This window comes from Tursiops truncatus, chromosome 10, assembly GCF_011762595.2.
Source record: "Tursiops truncatus isolate mTurTru1 chromosome 10, mTurTru1.mat.Y, whole genome shotgun sequence".
Taxonomy (NCBI): Eukaryota; Metazoa; Chordata; class Mammalia; order Artiodactyla; family Delphinidae; genus Tursiops; species Tursiops truncatus.
The window spans coordinates 50,644,556-50,670,472 of record NC_047043.1 but is presented as its reverse complement, the minus strand read 5'-3'; the positions used below and the strand labels follow the sequence as shown (position 1 = coordinate 50,670,472).

General features: G+C 46.3%; 2 protein-coding genes across 8 annotated transcripts in view; one reads left to right on the top strand and one right to left on the bottom strand.

The window, feature by feature from the left end:
• The window catches only part of GPD1L (glycerol-3-phosphate dehydrogenase 1 like), a 64,201-nt gene extending 51,772 nt beyond the window's left edge, over positions 1–12,429 (bottom strand). For 2 of the 3 annotated variants that reach the window (XM_033864525.2, XM_019946930.3), the window contains exon 1: positions 12,011–12,161. In XM_033864525.2, coding sequence (XP_033720416.1) covers positions 12,011–12,057 — 47 coding nt within the window. In that variant the 5' untranslated portion in view covers positions 12,058–12,161. Of the gene's footprint in view, positions 1–12,010 lie in introns of all 3 variants that reach the window. The other variant, XM_033864523.2, reaches the window with a different exon arrangement.
• The window catches only part of OSBPL10 (oxysterol binding protein like 10), a 376,374-nt gene continuing 362,885 nt past the window's right edge, over positions 12,429–25,917 (top strand). For all 5 annotated transcript variants that reach the window (XM_073810946.1, XM_073810944.1, XM_033864521.2 and 2 more), the window contains exon 1: positions 12,429–13,698. The gene's annotated coding sequence lies outside the window, so the exon portion shown is untranslated. The remainder of the gene's footprint in view (positions 13,699–25,917) is intronic.

Genomic DNA, 25,917 nt, shown 5'->3' with positions numbered 1-25,917 from the left:
CAGACCAGGGCTCAAACCCATGTCCCCTGCATTGGCAGGCTGATTCTTAACCACTGCGCCACCAGGGAAGTCCAAACTGTTTGAAACTTAGTTGTTTTCACTTGGAAATACCACCCCATGATCAGGAAAGCCCCAGAATTTGCTACAAGGTCAGAAAGCACCACCCCTTGAAACTAGTAAGCACCAACCTATCTTGGAAGAGAGTATCACAGAAGGAAGAGAAATCCACCTGAAAGATGGCATAAAAATAACACTTCAAGCGTTCATGAAGTCTCCGAAGCAACTAGGCTATATTTCAAATCCATCAAGATTAACATGCAGCTACCGTAGAATAAGCTGTGTTCTGGTGAACTGCAACAGGCTCCATGTGCAGTCATAAAGGAAAGACAAGCCCCAAGTGGATTCCAGAAAAGGAGCAGAGCAAGGGCATGGGTCCCCCCAGAAGACACCCAGAGGCCTCTAAAAGCTCCCTTTTTTCTGCATCTCTATTCACCAAACCTTTTCTGGTAATGAATCAGTCTCCAATAGGCTTTCCCACAGGGGAAGAGAAGATGCTAGTTAACGCCAGTCCTCTGCACAAGAGCCGCGGGTGTGCGGCTGGTCCCCGTGGCAGAGGTGATCATGGTCAGCGGGTACCTTGCCCATCTCACAGGTGTGTTGAGTGCACACTGATTGGGCCGCGGGTGGTACCTAATCCCGGCTGAACCAATCAAGTTCTTTTACAGGAATCTGAACAGAGAAATAGTTTCTTAGATAACTTTCCTGGTGTGAGGAGCAAAGGAAAGAATGGTAAAGAGCACCTTGAGAATTCACGTGTCAGGGCATTCATTATTTTTTCTAATGATTTTTCCTAACGATACAGACAATTTGTGAAATGGAGTAAGGGGTGATGACGGAAAGGGGGTGGGACCAAGCTGATGCAGAAGAACAGATTGGAGACAGTTATCCTTATGTTTATCTTTGGCTGCACAACAGAATTACCTGGGAGACTTGGCATTATCACCAATTATTTTTGCACATAACACCTTGGGCTAGATGCTGGTGATATAAAAGGCACAGCTCTCAAAAGCTTCCCACCCAGTTGAGAGATGAACAAGGTAAAAGGAATTCACAATCCTGTGTGTGATAAGAGGTGAAAGGGAATGAGGGACACGAGATTAGAAGGGTAAACTGCGAGGGACTTTTAACATAAAGGACTCAGATGCAACCCAGGTAATCCATGGGAAGGCTCGCCTGCCCAGCGTTCAGCTGAGGGAACCACGGTGGACAGACCTGGCTGGGGTCCAGGGAGAAGACATGGGAACGGTGCTGAGGAAGACCATACCTCTGCAGAGAAGCAAAAAGGGCTTCATGCATCAGGGATGGGAAAAGCAGGCAAAGCAGAGCTTCCAGCCAACACTGAGCTAATCACAGACACGTGAGGGAGCCGGGCCAAGCCAAGAACTAACCAGCTGATCCAGAGATGCACAAGCAACAACATGTGCTTGTTATTTTCAGCACCGAGTTGGCAGAGGGTGGGCTGTTTTGCAGTGGTAGCTAAGGGATGCATCAGACTCAGCAACGCTGAGGTAACTTCAGGTAATTCTGGGCCAAGCTATTGGATCTGCCACTCATGGATGGGGGAGGGGAGGGAAGGGAGGAGATGGACACCGGGAAGAAGCATGAAATTCAATTCAAGAATGAATCCAGGGAGGGACTTCTCTGGTGGCGCAGTGGTTAAGAATCCTCCTGCTAATGCTAGGGGATACGGGTTTGAGCCCTGGTCCAGGAAGATCCCACATGCCGCGGAGCAGCTAATCCCGTGCACCACAACTACTGAGCCTGTACTCTAGAGCCCGTGTGCCACAACTAGTGAAGCCCGCGCGCCTAGAGCCCATGTTCTGCAACAAGAGAAGCCACTGCAATGAGAAGCCCGTGCACCACAACGAAGAGTAGCCCCTGCTCACCGCAACTAGAGAAAGCCCCCACGCAGCAAAGAAGACCCAACTCAGCCAAAAAAAAAAAAAAAAAAAAATCCAGGGAGATGAACAAAAAGATTCTAATGCCTATAAGGCCTAGTCTTGTTCTTTCTATATAACTTATACAATAATATATTTTTTTGGGAGATCAGAAATGAAAACACTTTAATTTGTTCTGCTTTAATCTCTTTCAGTACTATCTCCATTTGAACCAAGGATTTTCTTTGCTGTCCACCTTTTCTGTGTTGTTTATAAAACCTCAAAAGTATATAATTCACCTCAACATAATAAAGGCTATATATTCTATACGACAAGCCCATAGCTAACATAGTACTGAATATTCTTACCACCAAAAATGGGGAGATGGGGGCAGGAGGAAACTCTTGGAGGTGATGGATGTTTATTACCTTGATTGTGGTGATGGTTTCATGGGTGTATCCCTATCTCCAAACCCATCAAATATTAAGTATGTCTGAGTTTTCTGTGTTTCAATTACACCTGAATAAAGTTGTTTTTGTTTTTAAGTATAATCCATACCCAAAACTCCTTTGTGGCTCTGAAATGGTACTAAATGTGTTTGTCACATATGTGTAAGGAACAGGATCAAATAGCAAAGGGAGTGTTTTGGAAGAACCCGTGTGTTTGAAGGCAACTACATAAAATCCACATATAAGTGAAAACCCTGTCCTAAAAAGATGCCTGGCCTACAGAGGACCAGTCTAAAAACATGCACAGATACATTAGAACTGAGCCTAAAATAAAAGAAAAATACTGCGTCCAGTCCAGTCCATGGAGGCAGTTTGTGTGTGGCTCAGCCATGGTCGGGGCTGGGGTCCCATGGCCACGGTGGTGGCGTCTCCTTGTTTCAGGGGCTGTCCTGTAACTGTTCCAGCCTGGTCAGGCACAGATCGTTAACACGGCTGGGTCAAGGGCACAAGCAGCCATTGCTCCACCTGCCAGCTCGTCCATCTACTAAAGGCCAGGTCTGCGATGAGTCCGGTTCTCCCCCAAGTGAGGAGTGGGGGCCAGAGGTAGCCCCAATGGCTGAGCGCTTGCCCCCACACACACACACACACGCACACACAGCACCAAGTGACAATGACGCATGTGTGCCCTTTTCAACTCTCCTGGCCTCCCTGAGAGAGCGCCGAATGTCTCATGTGAGTGTTGCGGTGTTTCCCAGCTCCCCAGCCTGTGTGAATTTCCCTTCTTCCCAAAGTATGAGGCGGCCTCCACTCAGAGCCTTGGCAGGGACCAGTATCTGGCAAGGGTTTTATAATACTGTTTTGTTTCCATTCTATTGGTGGCTGCTGTTACCTTCTACTTCTGGTCTTTGGAGTGGTGATATAAAGTTTTCTTTTAAAGTCAACTTTTAAAGAAAGTCTAAGTGAATAAGCAAAACAAAAGCGAAAAGGGCAGTTTAAAGAAGGTTTAGTTCCATCTAAACCTCCACCTGGCAGATTAAGACACGACACAGGAGGCTCGGTCACTCTGACCTTGGGTTACTCAACCAGGTAGTGGCAGAACTGGGAGGGGGACTCAGGACGGCTGACGGCCAGTCTTGGGTCTTTATTCCGGAGTATAATATCACATTTCCCATGGAATCATGAATTACTTATCAACAAGTCTTGGGCCTCAAAGTACAGACTAGTTTGTAACCTCAGCAATATTATGCCAACAAAATTTAAAAGGGACTTAGGGTGGGAAATCACGACCCAGTGCCAGCTGGGTACACACTGGGTATTTGACACAAGAGCTCATTTCATCTTTCCAGCAGCCACGTTATCCCCACCTTACAGATGAAGAAGTAGAGGCTCAGAGAGAATGAATAAGTCACCCGGTCACGCTGTCCATGTAGAGCCAGCAGTTCTGGCCCAGATCTGTTTCCAAAGCCCACACTTTCTACTAATTCCTGTTTGCTGAGGGGTAGAGTAGAATCATTTTGTTGAGAATACACATTAAGCACCTGTGCCATGCAGACACTGTGCCAGGCACAGAGGACACAGGGGATAAAGCTGGTAAGTCTAAGGTTGGGGTGAGGGAGAATTCGAGCCAGAGGGAAGGGCCCGTGGAGCAAAGGTGCAGGAACGGGGGGGGGGGGGGGCATGGAGACTGTCCTCTGCTTTTACCCAGAGTCCACACCTGGTGGGAGGTGGAGGAAGGGGGAGGGGAGAGGTTATGAGCAGCAGGGGGAGACAGGGAGAGGAGGCTGAGAAAGGAGCAGAGGAAGGGGAAGGGGAGAGGGAAGGATGGGGCAAGAGGCAGAGGGTAGGGGTTTGCTGACTACCAGGTGTCAGGCACTGTTTGTTTGCTTTTTGTTTTTTGATTGACATGTAATTGACAAATAACATTGTATAAACTGAAGGGGTATAACCCCTTCGTCTGATACATTTAGGTATCGCAATCTGATTACCACCAGAGTACTGTTTTCAATGCTTTACCCACATTATCTGTTTTAAGCCTTAGCAACCCTCTGAGACAGGGACTATCACGATCCCCATTTTTCAAGTGAAGACACTGAACTCCCGGGATCACACTGGTAGTCAGTGGAAGAGGAGAGATCCGCAGCCCAGGCCATGTCTTCACCACTCTGCTCTCCCTCCTTGGGTCCCAGCTTGACAGACACTCACCTGCTGGAGGTCCTAACCTCCACTGGCAACACCCCCCTTCCCCCAGCCCCTTGGCATTCACTCACCTCTTCCTCTCTAAAAAGATGTGACATTTTAATCAGCCAAGGAACAGGATGCCTATCAAGTCAGGTTGACAATTCCCAGAACTGCATGGGGTGCAGGAGCTTACTGGCACAGAAAGGACGCCACAGACCATCCCTCTTTTACCAAGGAGGAAACTCTCTAGGGAGAACAAACAAGGGTGCAGCTAGATTCTCCCCATCCCGTGCCCAGAGCTGATCCTACGTGTGGATCCAAGGGAAGAGGGTGATCAGTTTTGGTTTAAATAACATCGACTTTCTTATTCATAAAAGCAATACATGAAAGACAAAAAAAAATTATCATCTTACCACTCAGGGAGAACCACTGTTAACATTTTGTGTAATTCTTTGCAGTTAAAGGGCTTTTAAAGTACAATCAAATGCCAGAGTATTAGATGCAAATGTGAAAAATAAAGTATTTTAAAAATAGATTCAACTTGGTGAATGTTTATTTGATCTCTGGATAGGGAAGCTTTATAAGTTAAAAATCAAAGATAGCAACCACAGAGGAAAAAAGATCAATGTGAACAACTTCACATAGAGAAAAAAAGGAGGGGGAGAAGCAGATGAAAACAGTCTTTCTGTCTATCAAAATCCAAACTGCAGAGGAAAAGCCTCAAATAGAATGTTACATTTAACAAAAAACAGGATGCAAAATTGTATATGCCATACGATCATATGCATCACATGCGATTAACAAAATACATACCGCCTCACACCTGTTAGTGTGGCTACTATATTAAAACAAAAGAAAAACAAGTGTTAGAATGTGCAGAAACTGGAACCCTTGTGCTCTGCTGGTGGGAATATAAAATGGTGTAACTGCTATGGAAAACAATACAGTGGTTCCTCAAAAACCTAAAGATAGAATTACCATATGATCCAGCAATTCCCCTTCTGGGCATATACCCAAAAGATTTGAAAGCAGAATCTTAAAGAGATATTTGTACACCAATGTTCATAGCAGAATTACTCACAACAGCCAAAAGGTGGAAGCAACCCAAGTGTCCACTGATGGATTGAACAAATAAACAAAAGCTGGTATATTCATACCGTGGACTATCAATTCAGCCTTAAAAAGGAAAGAAATTTTGGCACATGCTACAAAAAGAAGTGAACCTTGAGGACATTATACTAAGTGAAATAAGCCAGTTACAAAAAGGACAATTACTGTATGATTCCACTTATGTGAGGAATTTACATGAACTCTCTCTTGAAGTTGGAATCCAGCCACGACATGGAGAAGCCCAAGCTCGCCTGCTGCAGAAAGATAGACACGTGGCCAGTCGCCCCCATTAGCCTGGCCAAAGCCTGCCCACTGTGAAAGGGGGCATCGAGGACCAAGAGCCCCAGTCCACTAAACACCTGACCGCTGCCTTATGAGTGAGCCCAGGTGAGACCAGCAGAAGACTCTCCCTGCTTAGCCCAAACTGCTGACCCCCAGAATCAGGAGCTAATCAATGATTGCTGTTTGAAGCCATTAAGTTTCAGGGGAGATACTGGGGCAGCAACAGATAATCAATGAAGTTCCTAGCACCCAACTGTGGAAGGAACTGAGCCCCAAAGTAGAATGATGGCAAAGTGCCACTAGGATAACCTTAAAGGAGTCGGGGGACTTCTGGCTTAGTTCCTGACATCATCAAGCCTGGGAGTTAGAGATGTGGGGAAGGAGAAAGACCTGGATGGTTGACGACCCCAGACACAACTTGCCACCAGCAAGGATTGAGAGGCTTGGAGATACTACTTGGCCTGCGACAGGGAAGATTTAGGGGACATGTGACTCTTCTATCCAATGGGACATGTTTTAGAAAAGAGTGGGCTCGGCTTCCTCTGGTGGTGCAGTGGTTAAGAATCCACCTGCCAACGCAGGGGACACGGGTTCGAGTCCTGGTCTGGGAAGATCCCACATGCCATGGAGGGACTGAGCCCGTGCGCCACAACTACTGAGCTTGCACTCCAGAGCTCGCAAGCCACAGCTACTGAAGCCCACTTGCCTGGAGCCTGTGCTCCGCAACAAGAGAAGCCACCACAATGAGAGGCCTGCCACTGCAGCGAAGAGTGGTCCCCACTTGCCGCAACTGGAGAAAGCCCCCACACAGCAACAAAGACCCAACGCAGCCAGAAAAAAAAAAAAAAAAAAGAGTAGGCTCGCCTCAGCGCTGCTCACAGACTAATGGGTAGAAGCTGGAGGTGACAGATTCTCCTCTCAAATATAAGACTTTTCTAATAATTAATTTACTAGATTAATTTTAAGATCAGGTGCCTTAAAAACAGTAAACTATGATCATGTCATGTCTGCAAGAAATGGGATGCCTCCTTTGGAGGGAAACTGAACAGGATGTTTGTTTGTTTTTTTTGGCCACACTGCAAGGCACGCAGGATCTTAGTTTCCCAACCAGGGATCGAACCCGTGCCGCAAGCAGTGAAAGCACAGAGTCCTACACACTGGACTGCCAGGGAAGTCTCTCCAGGATGATTTTTAAGACCTCATTTCAATTTGATTTTTCTTAAGTGGAATATTGTTATACTAGACATTTTTGGGAGGGTAAGCTACTCAATATTTTTGTGATGATGGGATTTGTTCTCAGGTAAAAGTATGCTTCTCACTAAAAATGATAAGAATTTATAGAAACACGGACATTGGAGTTAGAGAGATCTGGGTTTCAACTCCACCTTATTAACCACTGACCTTGAAAAGTTTTCTAATCTCAGTTTTGTCACCTAAAATAGGAATAATAGTAGTACCGCATAGACTTGTTATGAGATTTAAATGAAATAATGCACATCCCAGACACAGAAAATGACCCTAAGTGGTAACTGTTATGATTATCCCCCTTAAGGGAGGGGAGGAAGTGAAGAATGATGAAAGAGGTGAAAGAGGGCTAAGATATGAAAATCAGACTCATCCCCAATATAGCTGTGATGTATACACTGCACAACAACAGAAACAGGTGTGCGGATCAGCCTGGCAGGTGTCCTCAGCCTGGCTCCTGAGGGAAATGGGTCTCCTCCCAGGTCAGCCCGAACCGCCACTACCTCTCCCTCCAGCTTCCACAGTAGAGGTGTGTCAGCGTCGCCTGTGGACCAGGAAGGGGTCGTTCTGACCTCAGAGGAGCTAACACGCAGATGCCTAAACTGTTTCGAGCTCTCCACGTGGGGGTAGAGCAAGAATCATCACAGGCACTGAGCAGCACAGTCAAAAACGATGACACTGGGGGATGAAGAGCTGCCAGGCTGCATTCAGATGTTTCCAACAGGACAAAAAGGGTCAGCCACATGTCCAGCTTCACTCATCGGTGCAAAGTAGGCCAAAGCTCTCCCTGACTTTCAGTCCCAGGAGTCAAGCTGTGCTGAAAACAAGGGCAAAAGATAACTCCTGGAAACACCTCCTGCTCTTTTATCTTCTCCCTTCTTCTGCCTCTATTCCTTAGCATTTTGTGATTGGCATTGGTAAAAGTACACTTCTCACTGAAAATGCTAAGAATTTATAGAAACATGGACATTGGAGTTAGAAGGATCTGGGTTTTAATTCCACTTTATTAACCACTGACCTTGAAAAGGTCTGTTTTGTGATGGCTCTGGTCAAGGATGATGGAACTAACACAGACAGCATTTTTTCATTAGCTGACAACTGCTGGGTGCTAGTCACTTTGCATTCTCTCAGATCATCTCATTTCATCCTCACCATGATCCTAGACAGCAAGTACCCATGTCAGGAGCAATGATTCTTGGAGAGAAGCAGTTTGCTCAAGGACCTAGAACTTGATGGGGCCAGAAACCCAGGGGGTAGGAATCCCGAGTGCCTCCTTCCACCGCTGCCTGACCCGGCCTCCCAAGGAGGTGTGGGGTGTTTCTGGACTTAGACTGCAAATACAACCCTGAGGTTTTAGTTCTAGAGCTGCATCTTGCACTGTGTCTGGGTGCCCTTCCCAAGGTTCTGGTGAAGGAACTTTGTTTCATCTTCGGAGGAACCTAAGAAGCTTGTTTTTTCCTTTCTGTTGCTATTGTGAGTCACCAGGACCAAGAAAAGCCATGCCGCTTAGGAAGCACCTCCCTGCATCCTCACAGGGGGCAGCACAACAGGGCTCAGCTGGATGCAAGAGGCCCCCTTGGCCTCCTCTCTCCCACCGTCTAGAGGAAAAGAGGTGAGGGAGGGCGGGACAGGCCCGTCAGTCTTCAAGTATCTGCATAGCAACTGATGATTATTTACATTGGGGGACGCACCAATGTGAGCTTTAGACCCACCTTTTAGCTACAGATGTAACATCATTATTTCCATAAGCATTCTGAGCTGCTTCAAAGTCCCAAATGTAGGGACTTCCCTGGTGGCGCAGTGGTTAAGAATCCGCCTGCCAATGCAGGGGACACGGATAAGATCCCTGGTTCGGGATGATCCCACATGCCACGGAGCAACTAAGCCTGTGCGCCACAACTACTGAAGCCCGCGTGCCTAGAACCCGTGCTCCACAACAAGAGAAGCCACCACGAGAAGTCCATGCACCGCAACAAAGAGTAGCCCCCGCTCTCTGCAACCAAAGCCCGGGCGCAGCAACAAAGACCCAACACAGCAAATAAATAAATAAATTTCTTTTAAAAAAAAGTCCCAAATGTAAACACTGCTTAAGTAAGTTCCTATTCCTGAGCATCTGGAAGGGTCCGTCTTTTGGTAACCTGTTTTAAAATCAGCAGAAGGCTAAAATCTCTTAGGGAAAAATCTGTTTCACTCTCAGGGAATATGATTCAGCAAGTCTAGCTTCAGTGTTAATTCTGATGCAAGTTGTCTTTGGACACATTTTAAGAAACATTACTAAAAACACTATTTAAAACGTCTACTCTTGGACTTCCTTGGCGGTCCAGTGGTTAAGATTCCGTGCTTCCACTGCAGGGGACACGGGTTCAATCCCTGATTGGGGAACTAAGATCTTGCATGCCACGTGAGGAAAAAAAAAAAAAATTCAGAACAGAAACCAAAGAAACAATCTAAAATGTCTAATCTTGTGACAGATATTTCATTCAACTTTGTACTTCTTTTGAATTTATCTTCCATATCCTTATCTATCTGTGACGTGAAGGAAGAGATGGTGTCCACTTGTGTTCCTATCCCTGGAAAAACCACCATATCTGCATGGAGCAGACAGTCAAATGTCTTTGACCAGAGCTGAACACTCAGTGGGCCCCTGGGCAGCCTCTCTGTGTCCTTTTCTGTCCCTAAGTTCCTGAATCTCTCTGGGGAGGTCGTGAGCCTCTCTCTAGGACTAGCATGGCTCTGCACCCAGGGCAGCGACAAGGAAGCCAATGACTGTTCCAGTCTGATCCCATCATTAACAGAACCGGCAGCCAGCCCAGACCATCGGCACATTTCTCAATTGCTCTGCTCCAGTGTCACTAGCCAAGTTCTACTCCATTTCCTTGGGCTGGAGTGAGCCAAGAAAAAGTCAAGTACATCAGAGAGAAGCTGCGGGAAGCCGGGGGCATGGGGCCAGCGGGGGGAGGGGGGATGGAGGGGCAGGGCCCCAGGAGGGTCACTTCACAACTCTTGTTTCAGGCCCATATCTGGCGTAGCCCAGCCATGCCACTTCTGCACCTTGCAAAGGAGGAAGAGGTGCTGTCATCTGTGGTTCTGTGGCCTCTTACAGAAGAGGAAACTAATGTTAAAGAACATGCGCTGAATGGGCGCTTTTTCAGTCTCACGGCCCACAAGGTACCTGACATTTCACTCAAGTGACCTTGGGATCAGAACTGGCAAAGTCCAGCTGAAAGTCCATACGAAGCTCTGCAGTGGGCAGGTACCAACTCCATTACATGTGGGACAGAACATTCTGTTGTTGGTTGAAAAAAAAAGTTTACAGAAAAGTGCATAATATCCTAGTATTTGCAGGGCAGAGAGATAAAAGAACATATGTAAACATTCGCTTGCATCTGATAGAATTCTTCCAGAAAGAACAGAAGAAACTGATAACAGTGGTTTTTTTCCAGGAGATACCTTGGGAGACAAGAGTGAATGAGAGATGTTTCACTGTGTTTTTTGTGGGGTTTTTGGTACCTTTTAAACAATGTGAATTATTGCCAAATCATATACAATTACATTTTTACATTAAAAAGTTAGTTTTTAGACATTCATTTAGTATTTACTTAGCATATGCCCGGCACTAAGGTAGATGCTGTTCTCAAGAGCTGGGAGGGGAGGAGTGGAAACAGATAATCAAATAAATCATCATCTTGCAATGACAGATGTCAGCAACAGAGGCACAGGGAGAGGGCCCTCACCTTGCTGGGATGGAAAAGTGGAGAATCAGATAAGGTTTCCTGCAAGAAGTACTTTCTGGGCCAAGTCTTAAAGACGGAGACCAAGTAACTAGTACCAATTGCTGCAGGACTCCTAGAAGCCTGAACAGTGGTAAGTGTCCGGCCACCAAAAAACACAAGGACTTTAAGGACATCACTCTGAACTATTCTATACTAGTCCCTCGGATGTGGGAAAAATAGGGCGCAGCTGTGGAAAAAAGACTGAAAATATCAGATGCTATACCATATTCTGCCTCCTCTCCCCGGTCCACTTTCCTCTACAGTAACCCAAACACACCAAATAATCCCACTGTGTAAGTTTCAGAAAAGTAACTAAAAGAGCTGACATTTAAAGCGCTTACAAGAACGCCTGGCACAAAGTGCTTTATAAACGCTAAAGTCAAATAAAGCCTATCGGAGAAGCAAAGCTGCGCAAACATCCCCCCAAAGGAGAATTCCCAAAGTCCCTGAGCTACTGGGGGAGCCCGGCCTGTAGGAACTTGGATTTTCTTCTCGATACTTTATTAAGATACTAGACTTCACAGAAGCCGGAGCGGGACCCGCACTTGGAAGGGCAGAGCCGGCCCCGCCCTCGACCTGGATAGCAGGCGCCCTTCAGTCCCCTCTGCCTCGGTTTCCTCGATTCGGAAACCCCAGCAAGAACGCTCGAGCCTCCTCCAACTCCTCGACCCAGGCGATGTGCCCAGGAGAAATGAAGAACGCCCTGAGGATGTTGCGCAAACCCCCCGGGCATGGCGAGCAGGTGGCCTCCGTGCGCCCGCCGCGAAGTGCCGCGAGCGCAGACAGGTGCCCGCCGGTGCGCCGCCCCTCTCTCCGCGTCGCCCCCGCGAGCACACGGGCCCAGGGCCTCCCAGCCCAGTGCCTCAGCGCGGCCTCCCCGGACGCGCGGTGCCCAGCCCGGCCGCGAGGCCGCCCGCCCCGCCTCCCCACGCGCGGTGCCCGGTGCCCACGCCGTGGCGGGGACGTGCGCCCTCGGACGTCCGGCAGAGGGGCTTCCCGCAGGCGCAGCCCGCGCCGCCGGCCCGCCATCGCTCACCAGTTCCCCGAGCCCACGATGCACACTTTCAGGGGCGCCGCTGCCATGGCCAGGCCGGAACGCAGCAGACCGGCGCGCGCCTCCTTGGCCGGCCGCCCGCCCGCTCCGCCTCCGCCTCCTCCCGCTCGGCCTGAACCAGCTGAGGCTCGCAGCAGCCCGCCCCTCCCGCCTGTCGGCCAATGGCCGCTACTACCCCCGCCCGAGCGCACAGGGCTACAGCTGACAGCCGGGAGGACCCGCCCCGCCACTCCCGAGAACCACCGCGCACGCCCGGGCCCGGCTGGCCCCTGGCCCCGCTCCGGCACCGCCCAGCCCTGCCCGAGGCCTGTCGGGACTTGTAGTCCGCGCCCCCTGGATCGACGCTCCCGCCGCGCCCCTTGCTTCCCCGGGCGGTTGCGACCTGACGCGCGCTCCGGGCGCCGGGGGCTGCACTAGCCTCCCCGCGGAGCAGTCCTGACCCGGCTGGCCTAGGTGCCCCCCACTCCGACCCTCTCGGGAAGAGCTGCCGGGGCTGCAATTTGGAGCCGAGAGAGGAGCCTGGATTGACTCTGAAGTCAACCAGGCTTGGTCCAGAGCTCGAAGTGGCCACCCCATCCTCTTCAGCTTCCGCCTCTCTTGTGGAAACAAGAAACCAGCTGGCACCGCCGAACTTCGCGGTGGCCGTGTATCTTCTGAGGCCTTTGGTTCTTGGCCGGACAGTACCTGCGCTCTAGGGAGGGGGAGACCTAGACACGGGCGGCGTCGCCGTCACCCACTGGCTTGGCAGGACTGGCCTCCTCATGGTCTTCGCCCCAGGACACCAGGAGGTTTGCGGTTCTGAGACCACGCTTCCCTCCTTCCTGAGAAACGGGACGCTGTGTATCCATTGTGAGCATCACTTTCCACCAGGCGCCACGCTGGACCCTGAGGAGGAGGACAAAGCGGTGTGAACCAGGGTTTCTGAAACTCCGCTGCAGCTCTGAGTCTCCGGAGCTTTTCAAAATCCCCACGCCCAGTCAGCACCCCAGACCAATTGCATCAGAATCTCCCGGAATGGGATACAAAACATTCAAATTTTTTGAAGTTCAAGGTGTGATTGCAAAAGGACTCAAGACTGAGAACCAGAGACCTAAAATATCAGTGGAGACTGGCTGAGGAAACAAATACTGTAGTACCTAGAAAAATACTAGGCTTATTAGTTTGATGCCCAGAGGATTAACTGTTATTTTTGTTTTCACTTCTACATTGTATGAAAAATTTATCTCTGTTACTTATGATACTTAGGCAAGGAACTACTTAGAATGAGTGAGACAGAGCATGCCCTCCACTCCTCACTGGTGGTTAGCTCTCAGTTATTTGCCAGGAAAGATACCAAAGCGGGAATGATGTGGAGGATGGGCTATCCAAGCTTTATTCATTTTTTTCCCCTTGCCATTTGTGTTACCAAACAGGTTTGTCTAATTAAGTAATGAACTCATGTACTTGAGGAGTCAACATACTTTGCCAAGATTCACACCAACTGATCGGCTCACTTTTAGCCTTTGCCTAAAAGATTTGTTCTTTATATGGACGCTCCCATTCCGCAATGCTGCAGCTGCACCTGCATGAAAATGAACGGCTTGGATGTTCTGTGGACCCATTCTGCCCAACATCATACAGGATTTATCAATCAGCGGAGATGCATGACATATTGTGCCAGGATGGACATAGTGAGTAGTCATTTATTTTCTAGACTGGCTACAAAGATCATGCAAAATTACATGTATCAACAGGGATATATACATACATAGTATACCTGTAAGGGAAAAGAAGGGAAGGAAACACAAAATACAGGATTGTGGTTCTAGTGGAGAGGAAGGTTGGTTATGCTTTACATTTTTACATATATTATAAACATTTTTGTGTATTGATTTAATGAAGGTCGTGGGGGAGGGGAGAAGCTCCAGGACAGAGGAGTGAGACAATCCAGTGCTGAGATGGCTGGTCCTCTGCCAGTCCCCCTCCTGGTCAGCTAAGATAGCAGGGCTGCCGAGGTTGGCCTCCTGTGGGTCACCCAGAAGAGGGTTAAACAACTTGGAGGACGACAAGTTAGCCCATCTCATTGGACGTGTGAACTCTTGAGGGACCTGGAGAAGTCCCAGGGTGTATACGATTCGGTGCGTGGAGACAGCACCTGACAACATAACTGGGGTATGCATGTATCTTGGTAAAAACTCACCAGGCAGCGAGGAGAAGCCAGGCAGCCCTTTAGAAACTCAGCCTAGCAATCTCCTTAGCCAGGTCATTGAGTTCACGCAGCACACTTCTGATTTTCTGCATTACAGGAGGCACAGCAACACTATTCCAAACTTTCCTATATAACTGGAGTCTCCTTTACTCTCTTGGCTCCAGCTAACATTTTCCTTCGTTCTCTTAAGCCCTCACCACCAGCCTCCTACCCTGTCCCTAACACCCTCCCAGGGCCTTTCGACTCCTGCCTGCTACCCGGTCCCAAAGCCAATGCTGCATGTCAGGTGGCAGCAACACTCCACTTGCAGGTCTCAGCATCCGCCTGGTTATTTCTTGTTGTTTAACAAAGCATCCCAAGGTTAGATCCCCAAGCAACCACATTCATTTCTTTAGCTGCAGAATCAGAGGGGGAGGCGCTCTCCACATGGGGTGCACGGTCAAAGGGGGCTGGAGGATCCACTTCCAAGCTGGCTCATTCGCACGCTGGCAAGTCGGTGCCCACTGCTGGCTGGTGGGCTGCAGGCCTGAGTGTTCTCCACGTGGGTGGGCCTCCCCAAAAGCTGCTTCCCCTTGTGCCTGCATCCTACCAGCAAACATCTCAAGGGAAAGGAAACAAAAGTTGCCAGTTTCTTAAGACTTGAACCCCTAAATTAATCACAGCATCACTTCTGTCATGTGATCTTTTGGTCAAGAAATCACAGAGGCCAAATTCTAGGGGAGGGGACATAGGCCTCACCTCTCAGTAAGACAATGTCAGAGAAGTTGGGGGCCAGGTTTTAAAACTGCCACAATCTGTAGTGTATTTTCATATTATAAGTGAGGACAAGAGATACAGCAAGACTAAAAAAGACTTCCCGAAGTTCCCATGGGGAGTCAGAGCCAGGAATTGGGGATTCTGTATCTTACACTCATCTGACTACTCATTCATTCAGTGTGTATTTACTGAGCACCTGCTGTGTGCCAGTTGCGGTGCTAGGTCCCAGGGATGAAGTATGAAATGAGAGGCAAGGTCCCTCCCCTCTTACATACATTTAGCGGGAGATACAGGGCCAGTTGACAGATAATTACCCTACAGTGTAATTTACTATGGCAGCCCAGAAAAAAAGCCTCTGTCCCAGATTTGGGGGCTCACGGAAGGCTTCTTAAATAAAGTAAGATCTTTGTTGAAGCCTGAAGAAAAAGGTGCTGTTGGCAAGGTGAAGGGCTGGCGGCAGGTCGGCACACAAAGGAGCTCTTCCAGGCAGAGGGAAGAGTATCAGCTAAGATTCAGAGACAGATGACATGCTCAGGAACTAAAAGGAGCTCAGTATGGTTGGAAGGGAGAAGGAATAAGGGAAAGAGTATGAGGCGCAGGGTAAATGGAGAGAAATGAAGGTAGGGAGGTAGAGGAACTGCCTGATCATGATTGGCCTTACAAATGATATCAAAGAATTAGAACTTAAATCCTGAGGGCAGGAGAAGCCATTGTAGGGTTTAAAGGAGGAGCTTGACATCGTCAGGGCCAGGAGGCAGAGGCCAGGTGGGAGCCTGCTGCAGTGTTTATTCTTTTTTTTTTTTTAATTAATTTTTATTGGAGTATAGTTGATTTACAGTGTTGTGTTAGTTTCAGGTGTGCAGGAAAGTGATTCAGTTATACATATATACACACTCCTTTTTAGATTCTTTTCCCATATAGGTCATTACAGAGTACTGAGTAGAGTTCCCGGTGCTGTACAATAGGTCCTTATCAGTTATCTATTTTATTTATTTATTTATCTATTGGCCACACCATGCGGCATGCAGGATCTTAGTTCCCCGACCAGGGATTGAATCCGGGCCCTCAGCAGTGAAAGCATCAAGTCCTAATCACTGGACCACCAGGATATTCCCTAGTTATCTGTTTTATATATAGTAGTGTATATATGTCAATCCCAATCTCCCAATTTATCCCTCTCCCCTCTTCCCCCCCTTGGTAACCATAAGTTTGTTTTCTACATCTGTGATGCAGTGTTTATTCTACATGAGAGGTGATACTGGCTTAGATAGGACGGAGGCTGGTGTGGTGGTGATGGCGATGGGGAGACATGGGTGAAACTGAGACATATCTAGGAAGTAGAAAAATAAGACCTACTACTTTCTTGGGGGCAGAGAGAGGAAGGAGTCTAGGACGACTCCAGCTTTCAGGCTTGGGCAACTGAATGAGTATCATTTGCTAAAACAGGAAGAGGAATTGATCTGGAGAGAAGGGTGATGAGCTCAGCTCTGGAGAAGTTAAGTCTCAGGAGTCCATTTGGATTCCATGTGCAGATTTCAGGGAGGCAGTTAGAGACACATTTGCAGATCATCAGCACGTACTTGGAAATCCCAAGGGGTTAGTGTCTAGGACACTGCCAGGCACAGAGTAGACACTCAATAAATGTTGAGTGAAAGTGCTTGACATCACTCACAGAGATGGGTCAAGCATCAAAGGAAGACAAACCAGGACAGGACTCTGAAATGGACTTAACATTTAAGAGCCTGAGAGGATGAGAAAGGAGCAGCAGGAATGCAGAGTGTGGTGTTATGGTTGCAAAGGAAGACCACATTTCCAGAAGGAGGGGTGGTCACAGGGGAGTTTGAGAGTGGTCAGACAAGATGAGACCAGAGTGCATCTTTCAAGCTAGCAGAAAGAAGGCTGCCAGCAAAGTATGGTCGTGCAGGTAGCACACTGCACAAGGCCAGTGGGCGCCATGCACATTGTGGACATTGCAGATTGGTGTGCTTGAGAGGACCATTTTCTGACAGAGGGAAGCAAGTATCTTGAGGAAGGGGTACCTTTTTCCAGTCCACACTGGAAAGGTCTGGTATGGGCTAACCACTGCCCTTGTTGTTGGTGGGCCCGGTGAGAAGACTTCAGTTTCAGTTCTGGGCAGAGATTTTGGTGGGTGGAGGCATAAATGGAAAGCAAAGAAATAGCGCTTGAGAGAGTGTAGACTCTGCTTTCTAGAAGTTTGGCTGTCAGCAGAAGATGAGGGCTAGGGATGTGTGGGGAGGGACGGCGAAACCGAAGGGGGAAGGGAAGAATTCATAGGGCTTTTTTTTCCCTTTAAATTATGCGGGAAAGGCTAGAACATGTTGAAATATTCCTAGGAAGGAACCAGTAGAGAGGAAGAGGTTGAAAACACAGAAGAGGAGAATGAGAGGGAAAGTAGGAGAGGGAGAGAGGGATTAGCCTTAAATTAGATGAGATGATCGGAGAAGGACTCTGAGCAGGGACACCTGAGTGAATCAAAGGAGCCAGCACTCCAGGGAGGGGGAGTAGCCAGTGCAAAGGCTCTGAGGCAGGAAATAGCCTCCGTGTTTAAGGAACAGAAAGAGCTGTAGAATAGTGAATAGTGAACAAATATGAGAGAGGGGAGAATTGCAAAATCTGTGTCAACACAAGCATTAAAGTAAATAATGATAAATAACAAGAATTTACAGTATAGCACAGGGAACTGTATTCAATATCTTGTAATAACCTTTAATGGAAAAGAATCTGAAGAAGAATATACATATACTTGTATAACTGAATCAGTTTTCTGTACAACTGAAACTAACACAATGTTGTAAATCAATGTACTTCAACTTAAAAAACTAATAAGTAAATAAATAATAACTAAAAATAAATAAATAATGATAGTAATGGGCTTAAACCCTTTGAATGAACTAAAAATTCATGGGTCTATGGTGATTTAAAGAAATACGTAAACAGGGCTTCCCTGGTGGCGCAGTGGTTGAGAGTCCGCCTGCCGATGCAGGGGACACGGGTTCGTGCCCCGGTCCGGGAAGATCCCACACGCCGCGGAGAGGCTGGGCCCGTGAGCCATGGCCGCTGAGCCTGCGCGTCGGAGCCTGTGCTCCGCAACGGGAGAGGCCACAACAGTGAGAGGCCTGCGTACCGCAAAAAAAAAAAAAAAAAAAAGAAAAAGAAATACGTAAACAATCTAGCAGAAGGGAGGGCTCCTGCTTACAGTAGCATGCCAACTAGTAAACACATGAGGGAAGAACAGTGCTCCACAGTCGTCAGTGGGTGCCAAAATAGTGGTAGAAGTTTGATGAGGGACAGGATATTTACGGAGCGTCAAAGTTTCCACGCAAATTGCTTACAGGGGATAAAAAAACTTCACAGTAGAGAAGACTGACCGACACCACCTTAACCAATTGGGCAACATCGACATTACCCGTGATGGGACACACATGCCTTCTTTAGCTGGATCGAGAAGGCATTTAGTTAACATTCGTTTGTCGAAAAAATATTTTGAAATAACTCCCAGGATTTTATAAATTAAACACATTTTTACTTGTCTGGAAGTCTGACAGAGAATCATCATTTTTTTTTTTCCAAGTAAGGATATAAACCATTTGCCATATACTATTCGCATTTCATTTATTTTGATTCATCTTATTTATTTTAATTTGATTAATTAATTAATTTATTGAATAACTGCTGCATTCACAGGATTCAAAATCCAAAAGGATGGAAAGGGTATACAGTGAAATTCTCTCTCCCTCCCTTTTCCAGCCCCCAGTTCCCTCCCTTGAGGAGACATTGTTACCAGTTTCTCTTACAGACACATTATTCTGTTGCTTGCATCCCCACTTAACATTATTTCATATTGCAAATGCCAGTCAATGCCAAAAACTATGCACATAATTAAAACGCAAAATGAAGGATGTAAAGAATAAATTAAGCTCTTTAGAAAACTCTCCCCACAGAGTCTTTCTTTTCCTTATTTTTCTGTGGCACTGAAGATGTTTTCACAGGCTGGTATTGGTTAAATTCATTCCTCTAATTCCAGGGAAGATGTAAACTTGGGTTGCCCTCGAGAAACATTTTATCTACTCTGTCCCGCAGTACATGCATCACTTCCTAATTACACACTGTACAGCCCCCAGTGGTAACATTTGTTCTTAGTACGACAGGCTTCAACTGAAATTGCCCATCTTCAGTATTGGTATTGACAGTCTAATTAGAAAGTACAGATTTTTGGCCAAAGAAAACAGTGTCTCATTCTGGAAATGTATATGGGCTTTTATCTCACTTCCTTGGGGAAAAGAGACAGAATAGATGAAAGGCAGATTTCGCTGCTTGAAGAAAACAAATAGAGTTCCAGACACAACAGTAGCCAGTGTCAATTATAATCTGTTCATACCAAAGTATTAAATTATCAAAAGGGTTGTGCACCAGGTTGTATCCACCAAATGTACCTTTTCACCAGCCCCTTAGACTGGGGTGGTGTAATGATTTGTTGCTTGTTTTAAAGATCATACTACTATAACCTACCTTTTTTTTAATATATAAATTTATTTATTTTATTTTATTTTTGGCTGCGTTGGGTCTTTGTTGCTGTGCGCGGACTTTCTCTAGTTGCGGCGAGTGGGGGCTGCTCTTTGTTGCGGTGCGCAGGCTTCTCATTGTGGTGGCTTCTCTTGTTGCGGAGCTTGGGCTCTAGGCGTGCGAGCTTTAGCAGGTGTGGCTCATGGGCTCAGTAGTTGCGGCACATGGGCTCAGTAGTTGTGGCACGCAGCCTCAGTAGTTGTGGCTTGAGGGCTCTAGAGCACAGGTTCAGTAGTTGTGGTGCATGGGCTTAGTTGCTCCACGGCATATGGGATCTTCCCAGACCAGGGATTGAACCCATGTCCCCTGAATTGGCAGGCGGATTCTTAACCACTGCGCCACCAGGGAAGTCTATAACCTACCTTTAGTTAGGAGCCAGCTCTTAGCCAAGCACTGGGTATTATTATTCATTACATCTGGTGTACCAGCCACCTTGGATGACTTGGAGAACTTGGGAGTTTTAAAGATGAAATTATCAGACTCAGCACTGTACCCTACCAGAGAGAGTCAGAGATACTTATTCAGTTTCCACCTGATTAAAAATCAAATGTTAACCTGGTCTTGGTTCTAGATTTGAGTCTTATTTGTGTGCTTATTCAACACTGAACTCCTACCATATGCTGGGAGCTGAGGATACAATGTTGAAGAAAAGAGGCAAAGGTTAGTCTGGAAAGGAGATCAGATAAAGAAACAATATCTTCCACAGAGTCCAGCCTGATGTTGCTCTGATAGGAAACAGGGGACTCTGGGAACAGATGGGAGTGGTACCCACTGTGCCCAGAGCACCAGGTAAGACTTTCTGGAAGAAGGATGTCTGAACTGAAGGATGAGTAGTAATTAAATGGGAGAAGACTGAGGCAGAGAGAATAGCACATGTGAAGGCTTGGAGGCAAAAGAAACCTAGCTCTTGGTTCCTTTGAGAACTGAAAGTTCAGTCACTTAGAGGATAGAGCAAGAGGTAAAGACAGATGATGCAGACAGGAGGACAGGGACCAGGTCATGGAGAGTTCTCTTGTAGGGGTTGGGATTTTATTTTGAAGGCAGAGGGGGAATATTGAAGCATTTAGGCGGATAAGTGATGTGGTCGTATTTGTCTTAGAGACGATCACTCTGGTTGCATTTGAAGGGGTGAGGGGGGGAGGAAGTTAAGGATGACTTGCAGATTTCTGACTTGGGTAGCTGGGTGGGTGGGAGTGTTTTGAGGCAGAAGTTGCCTTTCTTGGCAAAAGCAAAACATCTGTTGCTTTTCTAGTTTTCCTCTTTTCCAGACCATGAAATCAGATGCCATGCCTGTGTTACATTCATGCCCAGCTGTATTCAAGATTGCTTGTAGTTTTATGTAAATGACCTGCCAGCATAAGAGATGTGATTAAATTTGTAAAAGATTGGCACTTCGGAGGAATTAAAATTTTTCCATTCTTAGGTCAGTTCTCCATGCAAGACAGAGTTGGGTACAGCTTAGCCCTCATAATATCACTGTCACTCTCCATGGGTTTTTTTCTCTTAATTTTTAAAAACCAAAGTAATACATACACATAGTTTTAAACTGTGTATTGTATGTACTAAATACTACTAAATGGAAAGTGACAATCCACCTAGATTCCACTCCCTGGAAATAACCACTTTCAACTACTTTTGGTCTTTCATCTGATATTTACTTCCATATTTCTAAATAGTGTTCTTATACTACTATTTCTTTTTAAAGTAAAGTTTTGCGGTAAGTAATATGTTCATGTGGTCCTAAAATAAGACATGTAGAAAGAAATACAGTAAAGAGTCTCTCTCCTTCTATTTCCCGTCAGTCTACTTCCCACCCAATCCACTTTCCTCAGGTCACCACTGTTAGTTTTCTATATGTACCTGTATACAAGAAAATAACATTATATATTTCCTTTTCTTTTTTTCACACAAAAGGTGGCATAGTACCCCTCATCAATCAGGGTGAAGTAGAATGTGTTGCGGTAACAAACCTTCCAGACACCTTAGCGGCTTCTTTCTCATTCATGCTCTGTGTCCTCCCTTGGTGGTCTCACGTTTTCCTCATACAAGGTTGCAAACCAGCTGAATCTCTGCCATCGGGAGTGTCATGCTTGTGATGGCAAGAGGCAGGGAATATAACAAGTTGTTCTTAGGCCCCTAAAGGCTTCCTCCCAGAGGTGACATGTGTCACTTCTGCTCCCATTCATTGAGCAAAGCATGTCACGTGGATCTGACTGTTTAAAGGGGGCAGGGAAGTGCAAACGTATCCTGTGCCCAGGACTCAGAGAGCTGGATGTGCTGGTGGACCACATTGATGGTCACCTCATAGACACACCACTCTGCACCTTGCTTTTTTTCAGCAAAGAACATATTTAATCATGCCCTATTTGCTCCATTTGAGCAAATAGAGCATCTTTATTTATTTATTTTTTTAAAAGGAGATGGACATTTGCATTTTCCCCAATGTTTCCTTTACAAAAAAGGGCTGCAGTGAATATTCAGATGTTATTTTGCACATACGTGAATATATGTCTAGGATCAATTCCCATAAGTGGCATTGCTGGTTCAAAGAGTACACACATTTGTAATTTTGATAGGTATGGTCAAATTGCTCTCCACAGAGAATAGGCCAGTTTACCTTCTTCCCAGAGCCTTGCGAAAGGAGGGAATGTATTACCAAACTTGTGGGATTTCACCAGTTTGATGGGTGAAAATATTCTCACTTTATTTTTACACTATTATTTTTACACTCTTATTATGAATAAAGTTTTCTGCTACTTCTTGATTTGTATAATTCAAATATCCTGTAATAGTAGACAGGGAGTTACTTCATTAACACTGGTGCCCACCCCACCTCCACCACTCCACATGCACCTATTTCCTCCCCAACATCCTCTCTGCTCTGTAATTGCATCACAGTTTGGGGTCGATTCAGTAATTAGTTTGCCTTTTTATGACATGTAAACATATTTAGCTATAGCACTGAGAAGTGTATTATAATAAGATTTCCTCTTGTGTATTCTTTCTCCCCCTTGGACTTAATAATTGCCTTGGTTTTTTGCTCACATTTTTTTTTTCTACCAATCCTTAAAGTTTTATCATTTGCTCCATTGGATCAAGTATATTCCTGTCAGTAGTTTTCCCCAAATGATCAAATGTATTGACTATTTTATTGATCCTATCTTTACCTGGTGATTTCCTTCCCACTGTCTTCTGTCTCTTTTTTTTTTTTTTTTTTTGGTCTTCATGGCTGCATGCGGGCTTTCTCTAGTTGAGGCGAGAGGAGGCTACGCTTCGTTGTGGTGCGCGGGCTTCGCGTTGCGGTGGCCTCTCTTGCCGTGGAGCACGGGCTCTAGGCGTGCAGGCTTCAGTAGCTGTGACACGCGGGCTCAGTAGTTGTGGCTCGTGGGCTCTAGAGCGCAGGCTTAGTAGCTGTGGCGCACGGGCCTAGCTGCTCCATGGTATATAGGATCTTCCTGGACCAGGGCTCGAACCTGTGTCCCCTGCACTGGCAGGTGGACTCTTAACCACTGAGCCACCAGGGAAGCCCTGTCTTCTGTCTCTTACACCATCCTGACCTATTTGCTCTCTAAGCCTGCTTCTTGGCTCCCATGTCCTTCTTCTTGGATTACTCCTTAGTTAAGTAGAGCATATCAATCAAGAACTTATTAAAAATTCTGTTTCTAGGTCTTTAATGGCTTTGTTCTGACCTCACCTTGATATTGAACTAGTATGACATCGTTGGGTAAAGATCATTTTCTCTCAAATTATGGAGACGTTATTCATTGGCCACTAGTATCCAGTGATGTGTGAAATAATACAGTTCAGTTCTGTGTGTCCTCCAGGATCCATTCTTCCTTTTTCCTTTAGTAAGGAAATGCCTGACTTCTAGCTTCGCTGGAGATCACATTTCCTAGCCTTCCTTGCAGTGCTCTCTGGACAGGTGACTTGAGTTCTGGCCAGTAGACTGAGTTGAAATCCTGCTTTCCACTTCCAGATTGTAACCTGGAAGGAATCAGTGTCCAAAGTCCTTTCACTTTTCCCTCTTCCCCGAATAGGGTTGCAGACATGATGGAGGGACCTAGGTTCGCCCCCTAAACTCAGAACTAGAAGCTGGACTGTGGATTCCTGAGCTACCCTTCCAGCCCTGGGCTCTACCTCTGAGCTATGGCTGGAGCTGGGAATAAATTTCTATTTTGATTACACTGCTCCATTTTCTGTGTCTCTGTGTTAAAGCCACTTAGATTATTCCCTACTACACTGTTCCTTTCTATACGACCTGTGTTTCTTTCTCTGAAACTTTTAGGATCCTCTTTTTAACCTCAGTGTCCTGAAATTTCATGATTATGGCCCTGTCACGGGTCTTTCTAAATTCGGTGATGCACTTTCCATCGGAATTATTATGTTTTTCAATTCTTGTCTCATTTCTTGAGGAGTTAGATCCTATCTATTTTCTCTGTAGTTTCTGTCTGCAACTTTCATCATTTAGCATTTGTGTACTTCACTGAAGTCCTGCCCCCACTCTCACTTTCTGGATTTTATCTTTCAGCTCTTTTGGTGCTTCTTTTTTTTTTTTTTTTTTTAAAGGCTGTGTTGGTGGTTTCATCTCCAAGAGTTCTTTCTCATTATTCTTTTTTATCTCTTTGAACATATTAAGAATAGATTTTTTCCCCTTCGTTTTCTTTTGTGTTTGCATTATCCTGTGTGTGTTATCTGTCACGGCAGAGGCTTTTCCACACGTTTGGTGTTGTGAGCTGTTCATAGTTAAGCGTGAGGCACCTCTAGGTGGCTTGGGCGGGCTTGTCAACAGAGGGGCAGCAGGGCTTTTATGTAAGGCACTCCCAAATGTCATTATCCTGATGACTTTTCTCCAGAGCAGGTTAACTTCTCAAGAGGAGAATTCTGTAGTTTCCTGGCAGGGTGGAGGGCATATGCCTCATCCTTAAAGTTGAGGGGGAGAGAGATCACATGTACACTTCAAACTCGCTTTCACATATAAAGATATTAATGATTCACTTTAGTGAGCCAAGGATCATAACATATGCATACTGTAGCATGTTTGTTCATTTAACAAATATTTATGACTCTCTCAGTGTGTGTGTGTGTGTGTTTGTAATGCTGGTAAGACAAAACTGAGAAAAACCCCATCTCTGCTTTGGTTTGTAGCAGATGTGATCACAATGTATGGTCAGATAAGGACTGCCGTGATGGGGGTGGTGATGCCAGGCAGGGGATTCACCTGTATTTTGCAGGGTAAGGGGGTGAGTGGGTGGGGGAGGGACTCTACTCCTTTCTGCCCATTTTACAGATATGGAGTTTCCCTTCCTGCTTGTCCCCTCTCCTGCTCCCCCCCCCAAAAATAAACCCAGGTCTACCAATTATATATTGATAAATCAATATGTGTTGGTAAAACCTTTGACATGCCAGTACTCCTGAGAAAATGAAAGCCTACCTGTCATTCATACCTTGGTATTAATTATGTTAACCAGATAATCACTTAAAGTTAACTAAACTATGGGATGTTAAATGTAAGAAAGGAAGATCACTAACTGCCCGTCTAAGAGAAAGCTGAATGTATTTGCTTGCCTGGAAAGGGAGAGCTATGCCATTCAGTCTGAGTTCAGAGTGTTATCCAAAAACTGGGTTTGCCTCTTGGTGAGTGTCGAGCCAAAAGACACAACCAAGCCAGAGATCGAGAGAAGGAAGGATTTACTACTTGCAGCAAATAAGGAGAACACTGGGGATCTTTCCCAAAGCAGTGTCTCCCCGAACTGCAAAATTGGGGAAGTTCTAAGCTAAGGGAACATGCATGCTCATGAAGGGGCTTGAGCTGAGTGAGGCGTCAGCATAGAATCAGGACAAAGGTCGACAGAGTCCAGGCTTCAGCCGATTGAAGCCACAGTGGTCAGGAAAAGTCAACATCATCATCCCTTAGGTTCCAGTTGATATGGTTGTTGAGCACCCCCCGAGGAGGGTAGGGTTAAATTCTGTAAAATAGCTCAAGAAAGCGCTTCATGCTAATCTTTACCATGAAACAGAACTGGGAGTTTACAACTGGTTTATTATCTTTGCTGTTGTTACTTTTCTTTCTTGGTAACAATAGTTTGTCCTTTTGTTCCCTTCAGATCATTACTACTGAGACCCATTCAAGGGCAAGCATTGGCCAGGCTTAGATCATAAAATGTCTTAGGCCAAAAATGGCTTCTCTTATGTCAAGAAAGACATGCCTGGTTCTCTTTCTCGGGGGACCCTTGACCTTATCTGCTTACAAGAGCAGAAATTGGAAGGGCTAGGTACAGAGCAAGAAGGGAGCAGGTAAAAACAAGGTAGCCTGCTGAGCTCTGGTCTCTGCATGGTACACAGGGAGGACTGTAAACTCTCC